Source organism: Lampris incognitus, chromosome 21, assembly GCF_029633865.1.
Source record: "Lampris incognitus isolate fLamInc1 chromosome 21, fLamInc1.hap2, whole genome shotgun sequence".
NCBI lineage: Eukaryota > Metazoa > Chordata > Actinopteri > Lampriformes > Lampridae > Lampris > Lampris incognitus.
The window spans coordinates 10,468,579-10,477,867 of record NC_079231.1 but is presented as its reverse complement, the minus strand read 5'-3'; the positions used below and the strand labels follow the sequence as shown (position 1 = coordinate 10,477,867).

Below are 9,289 nucleotides of genomic sequence, written 5' to 3'. Positions count from 1 at the left end.
ACTTCCCACCCGACTTCCACCTGCCGCCAGCACCCGTCTCACAGCAGGTGGGCGCGGCCATCAGCGTGGGGATCATAGCCGCCATCCTGATGACCACCGCGGGAATAATGCTGTTGTCCTACCGGCTTCCTGCCAGAACAGACCGAGCCCGCTGGAAGGAGCGAAGGAGCGTGGACGGGTCGGCATCTGCGACAATGGAAGTGAGCATCCGGGGCAAAGACAACCTGGCGTTTGAATTTCAGGAACATCTCTGAGCCGTTTACCATGTTGAAGGGGGACATGACACATGGATCTGAATGTTTACCGGACGTTGATATGAAGTATTTAAACAAACCAGGCGGCTGATGGCAGATTACAGCAAGGGAGAAATTAGATTTTGGAAAAATGAAATCAGTCAATCAACTTCAAAAATCTTTCCCAGAACAAAATCATGAAAAGCATTGAAGATTCAGATGAGGACAACAGAAAAATGTTGACCGTTGAAGTCAACATTTGTTCTTTAGACAAAATAAAATCACCTTAAGAGTCTGGATTTGTATTTAAGATATGCTGAGTTATGAATAGCATGTAATACATGTATTTTAAATACTACATTTTTTGAATGAACTTTTCACAAATTATGAAGGACTTTTAAACCTAAAGGGCTCCCGAACTGCAAACAGCTGATGTTGTTTAGATCCTGTAGCAGAGGACTCCTTCATGCCTTGAACGCACAGAAATTTCATGTCGTTTCCTCTAAATTAGGAAAAAACCTGATTACTTACATCCATCAGAGACCTGATGGTGGTTTATACGGGTAAAACATGACTGAAAACACAGGCTATTGACTTAGATTTGTAGTTGGTATGTTTCAGTTACTGTAATGTAATGAATGTTATTCAATAATAATAATAACTTATATATAGCACTATCCTAAAACAGTGTTACAAAGTGCTTTACAAAGAAATATAACAGGGAGCCAGTGTAGGGAGGCAAGCACAGGAGTGATATGGTCATGCCTTTTTGTCCCAGTAATGAGCCGAGCAGGGGCATTTTGTACCAGCTGCAAACGGTGGAGGGAGCCCTTGCTGATACCAGAATAAATTGCATTACAATAGTCAAGCTGAGAATAGATAAATGTACAAATTTTTGCAAATTGGCAATTGATAAAATGACCTAATTTTGGAGATTAGCTTGAGCTGGAGAAAGCATGAATGAAGGGACCGAACAGAATGACCTCAGACTTGTCATCATTAAATTCGAGAAAATTTTCAGACATCCAAGATTTAATGTCGGAGAGGCAAGTTTTAAGATTTGCTGTGATGCTGGATCTGTGGGTTTTAATGGTATGTATAACCGAGTGTTGTCAACATAAAAATTGTAGAGCACATCAGGATTTTGAATGACCTGGCCAAGGGGCAGCATGTATATAGAAAAGAGAAGGGGGCCAAGAACTGAGCCTTGAGGGACACTACAACTTAACTGAGCCACCGAGGATGTAGAGTTACCCAGAACAACAGAAAAAGTTCTGTTGGTGAGATAAGATAAGAGCCAAGCCCTTGATGCCAACCGAAGTCTCTAAAGTGATGTAAGAGGATGTTGTGATCGACTGTGTCAAAGGCAGCACTTAAGTCCAGTTTAAGACTCTGGTGCTAGCCTACAGGGCAGTGAAAGGAACAGCTCCTTCCTATGTCCAGGCCATGGTTAAGCCCTACACCCCCGCCCGACCACTTGGCTCTGCTGCCTCGGGATGCCTGGTTGCCCCATCGCTCAGAGGCCCCTGCTGCCGATCGACCCGGTCACCGCTCTGTTCTGTCCTGGCTCTACGGTGGTGAAATGAACTCCCCACTGATGTCTGGACAGCGGAGTCGCTGCCCATCTTTTGGCGCAGGTTGAAAACTCACCTCTTTAAGAACTACTACCCTGTTACTTGTTCTTAGCACTTATTGTATTCACTCATTTAAAAAACAAAAAAATCTTTCTTGCGCTTTTACTTTAGCACTGGTTTTGCTCTTAGATGCTTGTTTAGATGCACTTATATGACTAGTAGTTCTCCTAATTTCCTACGTTAAATTATGCACTTATTGTAAGTCGCTGTGGATAAAAGCGTCGGCTAAATGACTGTAATGTAATGTAAGTCTGAAATCGAGCAGTCACCTCTGTCTGCAGTCAGCAGTAAGTCATTAGTGACCTTAACTAGACCTGCCTCGGTGCTATGAAGTGCTCTACAACCAGACTGTTGTTTTCTTTATAAAGGAACATAAATCAGCTATTTTTGCATGTTTAAAAAATTGTCTGGTGAAGGAAACTCTCACTCTCTCTCACACACACACACACACGCACACACACACACACACAGCTTGTTAGTTGTGTGTGTGCAGGGCAAAATACCAAAATACATTTCGTGTGCTTAGTATGAATTGAATGTTTACATTGTCTTTTTTTTCCCTGCTTCTCGGATGAATCTGAAACCTTTCTGTGATCAGCTGTGAACTGCTCAGTTTGATTTCAGGGGATGTGAATGTCTAAAAGGAGATGGTGACTTTTTACTTCCGGTCTGGAAAAATGCAGCGCTAGCTGATGGGTTTTAGTTGCAGTTCATACTAATAAAGTATGGAGCGTAGGATCCCCAGCTAATCAAAATTGCCCCATGGGTCTTTGGGCCTTTGTCATTTCCATGGAAATGAACAGCCAGAGGAAATAAATCCAAAACAATATGGTGGGCAATGAAATGGGAGGAACGCCGGCTGGCGCTGGCACATTCAAATGTATCTTCTAACAATTTCATGGTCATTATTTTTTATGCGTAAATAAAGAGCTCAGTGTAACTCTAAACCGACAACATGAAAACAATGAAGTTCATCTAATTGGATAGCAACAAAATTCTTCCTCTGGTGTTATGAAGGCAGGGTCTCCTGTTCGGACAGGAGTCTGCCAAGTGTAACAGTACACAGTGCGTACTGCATTCTGAACAGTATGCCCTAATACTATGTAATATACACTGTGTACTTTAATATGTATATAGAATGTACTAACAGTTTTGACAGTACTCATCTCTTGAGTAACGCGGTGTGGTACAATTCACCTTTTTTTGTACATGTGACGTGTCCGTGGACAAAAGTTCTTCAGCACTTAAGCATGCAGGGCTGCAGGGCTCTGTCGGACTTCTACTAGCAAGGGGAGCAATGTTGGCATATGAATGACTGCATTTTCTGTGATAATCATATGTGCAATGAAATGTTGAGATTTTACCCAAGACTGATGTCTTTCATTGAACCGGAGCCATATTTCTGTTTTTTCACAAAAGACATTTTACTATACAGTTCCCGTTTAGACCCTGCATCTGGATGAGGGCACAGCTAAATGTTTGAAATGTTGCCTCATAAACCCTGTTCGGCAGCTCACTTCCTGGTCGGTTGGAGCCTTTCGGACGTTACCTTGCAACCAACCGCGTGGGTGCGGTTGGTTTTCTAATCAGATGTTGTACAGGCAAATTTCTGTTTGTGTAAATCCTCGTAGCACTACTAGATCTGCTTTTCTGAGCCAACAAACTCACCTGCACCAGCTCGGTTCTGCTCAGTGACCTCCTGGTTGGGGTGTTGTTGTTTTTTTTTTACTTAGTGAAGGATGTCTTGTCACTATTGTTTCGTCTAAAGCCCAGACTAACTGAACTTTTTTATTAGAGAACAGTGAAACAATAAAAATCCTTGTGAACTTGAACCCGGCTCGGCTGTTTTCTGGATAACGGACATCGTCCGTGTTTGTGCCGCACCTTATCAACCTCTGGGTACTTACGAAATAAAAAGCTCTGAACAAACAAAAGACTGTGTTTCTTGGATGACGTGTGACTTGAACTTTAGCGTCCACTTAAACCCTCAGGTGTTCCTGTGCTGTACAGCTCGGTAGTGGGTGGACTAACTAGACACTGCATCCTGTTTTGAATGGGTTGTTGTAATCTGGTACATCCATCTGATGGCAGACGAGGCAGAACTGGGCATGATGTCATTTCCTGCCTGTGTTGCTCTGCTCCAAATTCCTTCTTTTCCTTTACTATTTTTTGCTTCTTCTTTTTTTTTTGTTGGTTTCATCATATGACATTAGTCTGTCCTACACCTCCTAAACCAGTGGGTCTCAATCAGGTCCTCATGTTTGGCTAGCACTACTGGTTGTCTATTCTAGCAGGTAGTTCCTCACATTCATGGGTTGTTGCAGTTATCCAGCCTCCAAGCAGACCTGGAACAACACATGAATGTGAGGAACTACCTGCTAGAACACCTGAGGACCTGAGTGAGAACCACTGAGCTTTATAAATTGGTTTGACAGAAGGTTTTGCCCCCGTGTGTGTGTGTGTGTGTGTGTGTGTGTGTGTGTGTGTGTGTGTGTGTGTGTGTGTGTGTGTGTGTGTGTGTGTGTGTGTGTGTGACAGGCCATTTTACTTTTTGAACTCTAACTTTGACCCTTTCTGATACCACAAAAGCAGTTTTTACTAAGTCAAAATATCCATTTGTGATATGAGAAAGTGATTTACAACTAGGGAAAATTCCATAAAATTCCAATTTTGGCCATCAAACACTTTTTTAGCTAGTTAAATGCCAGTTACTGGTGAAATTCAATTTTTTATATATCAGAAATACAACTCTATCAACATTTAAACTTTAACTAGTGAGAACTACAATCATCCATTTCAATGAAAGCTGGAATTTGAACTAAAAATGCCAACTGGGCAGATGAGGAATGCAGTTGTCTACGTTTGTCCAAGGTTTGATGTGCACGCTCATCAGAATGCAGGTTGCTGTGTGCACGTCTGTGCGTGCGTACGCATATCACAGCAGGGATTGTTGGTCTGGGAAGTCAGCAGAGCTCCGGTATTGTTGTCAGTGAGCGAACGTTCAGACAAAAGGACCTTTTTTCATCTGCGGCCAACTTCACTTCTGCACAGGAAGTCATTGAGAGGATCTGCCGTGACCTGCTGCAAACGCAGTTACAATAGGCCTGTAATGCCTCTTTCCCCTTTCATCTCAAAACGACTTAAAGTGACCTTCTGATGGAATTCCTCTGTGCAGGCAACTTGTCGGCAGTGAACACATGAAGAAGCTCTCCACCACTACTGAAAATCAGAGAAAAGAAATGATGTGAACCAGGTTTATAGTCAAAAGAAATAGATGGGCTAATAATGCTACATAGACTATGTCTGTATGCACGCTCAATAAACCAGAAATCAGAACATCAGAATCCAGGTAAGAAGATCACAGAAAGGTGAATCAGTTCATCTGGACACAACATTTATTGAGAGAGTCGTTTCATCATCCTCTAAGTGGCATCTTCAGTCTCACCTGACTGCAGGTACCCCCACCCTTATAAACGATACAGTGACTGCAGGTACCCCCACCCTTATAAACAATACAGTGACTGCAGGTACCCCCACCCTTATAAACAATACAGTGACTGCAGGTACCCCCACCCTTATAAACAATACAGTGACTGCAGGTACCCCCACCCTTATAAACAATATACCACTACTACTTTCGGCTGCTCCCGTTAGGGGGCGCCACAGCGGATCATCCGTTTCCATCTCTTCCTGTCCTCTGCATCTTCCTCTGTCACACCAGCCACCTGCATGTCCTCCCTCATCACATCCATAAACCTCCTCTTTGGCCTTCCTCTTCTCCTTTTCCCTGGCAGCTCCATATTCAGCATCCTTCTCCCAATATACCAAGCATCTCTCCTCCACACGTGTCCAAACCATCTCAATCCTGTCTCTCTTGCTTTGTCCCCAAACCGTCCAACCTGAGCTGTCCCTCTAATATACCCGTATACCCCTGTCCTTCTTTCGTCGCTCCCACCCTTATAAACAATACAGTGGCACAACGACCAAAACCAGCGATCGGTTTCATATGCAAATTGCCGTCACCATTAATAGTTGCTATCACAGCATTGTAAGATGGCGACAGATGTACTCTTAGCCCCCCCCCCCCCCTCGGTTCAAGGATGGTCTTTCCCTCTTCACATAGATGGCCTCTTTGACTCCCCGTTCAAACCAGCATTCCTCCTTATCAAGGATGTGCACATTCTTGAACCTACATACTGTAACGTGCACGGATAAGAAGACACGCTGGCCGCTGGCTCGCGGGTCTGACCCTTTAGTCTAGCGGTTAGCGATGTCTCCTGCGGTGCGGGCGACACGGGTTCGCTTCCCGGCCGCGGCAGCTCCTGTGGTTGCGTTGTCCCCCGAATTCGTTACATTAGTGTCAGAAGTGGGATGGGGGACCGTAAGGCCATCGGAAGCGTAGGCCCCCTGAGGCGTGGAGGAGCTGATATGCTTACGCGCGGGGACGCGCTTCCCGAAGGAGGGGGGGTTGTGTAACGTGCACGGATAAGAAGACACGCTGGCCGCTGGCTCGCGGGTCTGACCCGCTAGTCGAGCGGTTAGCGATGCCTCCTGCGGTGCGGCCGACACGGGTTCGCTTCCCGGCCGCGGCAGCTCCTGTGGTTGCGTTGTCCCCCGAATTCGCTACAATACTAGTACACAATGCAATGCAAGTATATACAATGTAAATTCAGTATGTGAAATGCACGTGTATTCATACTGCATCAACAGAAATATGGAGCTTGTGGTCACTAAACGATCAAAACCGTCCCAAGTTCTTATCCCCTTTAAAGTAACCGAATTCTTTCCCTCTCGGCCCTTCTAGTCTCTCCTGCAAGCCCTGGTTCAGGTTAGTGTCTCTGCGTTGCGTTAAGGATGGGTGTGTCTGTTGGGAGAGAACCGTTGTGTTGAGAGGGTGGGGGTGTGTGGTGGGAGAGAAACGTTGTGTTAAGGGTGGGTGTGTCTGGTGGGAGAGAAACGTTGTGTTGAGGGTGGGGGTGTCTGGTGGGAGAGAAACGTTGGGTTAAGGGTGGGTGTGTCTGGTGGGAGAGCAACGTTGGGTTAAGGGTGGGTGTGTCTGGTGGGAGAGAAACGTTGTGTTGAGGGGGGGTGTCTGGTGGGAGAGAAACGTTGGGTTAAGGGTGGGGGTGTCTGGTGGGAGAAACATTGTGTTAAGGGTGGGTGTGTGTGGTGGGAGAGAAACGTTGTGTTGAGGGTGGGTGTGTCTGGTGGGAGAGAAACGTTGGGTTGAGGGTGGGTGTGTGTGGTGGGAGAGAAACGTTGTGTTAAGGGTGGGGGTGTCTGGTGGGAGAGAAACGTTGTTTTGAGGGTGGGGGTGTCTGGTGGGAGAGAAACGTTGGGTTGAGGGTGTCTGGTGGGAGAGAAACGGAGCCGGGTTCTCTTGCTGCGGTACTTTTATTGCCATCCACGCGGGCATCACAGGTACGGCACCTTGCGAGACATTGCAATACGTGTCCAACTATCAGTGCGCAATAAAATCCTTCTTTCAATATGTTTATTTAACACGAGGTCAACTGAGACACAATCATCTGGCGCATGTAATGCAGGCGAAAATAAGCAAGCCATAAACAAGCAAGTAGCAACGAAGGTATAGCCGATACTGCGAGCCACAATCACGGCAAGAGCGCTATTGTTTCGACGAAGATGATACAATCTGCTTCTCAAACCTACCATCTGTACTTAAAACATCTTAAGAAACTAACACTATTAGGTGTATGGGTAGGTTTAGTTCACATGTTTTTAACAGATGCTACAGATTACCGTTTAGCACGGTTTATTTCGCAAGATAATGCGATTCGTCTGAGAGTACGGTGTCCTGCAAAGGACTTTATTACTCATCGCCGGATATAAAGGAACCAAAACAAGGCAAGATCGCCACCCAGCGGCCAACTCTGGACAACTGCCGTACGGAAACAACCGGCATTGGGGAAGGTTTTCCAAAGCAATATGGCGGACCATGAAGCGGGAGGGATCGCAACCAAAGTCGGCAAATTCGAATGTTATAGAGGCAAGCTTGCGTGCAGGGATGGACAGCAGAGGCAGAGATGAACGAATGCTCCTTTGGAACAGCTCTGGAACAGATGAACAACACAGTGACCCCCCCTCCCCGAAGTCACAACTGGCGACGTCAGTCAAGTCCCGGTCCTAAGGTCAGTCCGTCAGTAAACGGCCCTCTACGCAGTCTAAGTCAACCCCCCTGTAGTAAGCTGACTGAGGTGGCCAGGGTTTGGGGTACTTTATTGTTGCATAACACTCGTAAACAACTCCACTCTGCGTCTTCTCTACCCGATATGCCGCTCTGCGTCTTCTTCTCTACCCCAGCATCTCCCGTCACAGACCCTCTATTTCCCCCTAGTGGATAGCCCGCTTTACTACACCCAAAACGACGCATCTTCACATGAACGCGTAAAATCGTAACGTTCTCACAATTTCAACTCGAACGTCAAGTCCCGCGAGCCCTTGCGCTCCCCCAGCGCAGATCCGTCGACAGTGAGAGCGCCCTCCTCTGGTTGCTACAGGATGTCTTAACAACGTTGCGGCAAAACGTGCTAATGTTAGCATGAGTGTTGTAAGAGCTTATAAGGGCCCCATTACTCATTTATTAAACCCTATTGTAACCGGTTATTTTCTTGCCCGGTGCGGGATTCGATACGGGGTGCACTGCGCCACAAGGCGACATAGCTAACCGCTCGGCTAAAGGGTCGGACCCGTTAGCTAGGGGCTAACGTGTCTTATTAGTAGTTTACACTATTTACTGGTACTCTCATCATCAACTCTTCAGATTATTGAAAGGACGCTTACCTGATTTCTTTTGGAGACTTTACTACTTTATTGTGTAAACTACTAATAAGACACGTTAGCCCCTAGCTAACGGGTCTGACCCTTTAGCCGAGCGGTTAGTGATGTCGCCTTGTGGTGCAGCACACCCCGTATCGAATCCCGCACCGGGCAAGAAAATAACCGGTTACAATAGGGTTTAATATATTTGATGACGGCGTCTTGTTCTCTGAGACTTCAGAGAAGTGGAGGTTCGTTGCTGTCGTCCTCCCCTGGCCGGGTCCGACGGGACCGCTGCCGGTTTAACGTCTGACTGATGTGGAGCCAAACGCCGGCCGAGGGGGGGAGAGATGGAGAGATTTGCAGGGGAGGCCATAATCACCGTATTGTGAGGACAAAACAAAGGCAGCCTTCAGATCGGTATCACGGATGCCGGCTGGAGCGGAGCGGAGTCGCTCCTTTAACCTCTGTTTCCCCGGGGAAAGGTTTCGCTGCGGGGCCGGCGGGAGGTGGAGAATGGTGGACGTTGATATGGGAGGAGGTTTAGGGACCGTCTCCAACCCGGAAGCCATTAACACAGCGTGGAGCGTGCGGTTCTCTCAAACACGGCATCGCCGTCCAACAACAACGGAGTACATCCAAGCA

General features: G+C 46.6%; 1 protein-coding gene across 1 annotated transcript in view; it reads left to right on the top strand.

Annotated features, from left to right (window-relative positions):
- Positions 1 to 566, top strand: part of LOC130131712 (claudin-34-like) — a 1,332-nt gene extending 766 nt beyond the window's left edge. The window contains exon 1 of the mRNA XM_056301497.1: positions 1 to 566. This exon is cut by the window's left edge and continues 766 nt beyond it. Within this exon, the coding sequence (XP_056157472.1) occupies positions 1 to 254 (254 nt within the window). The 3' untranslated portion in view covers positions 255 to 566.
- Positions 567 to 9,289: the final 8,723 nt, after the last annotated feature.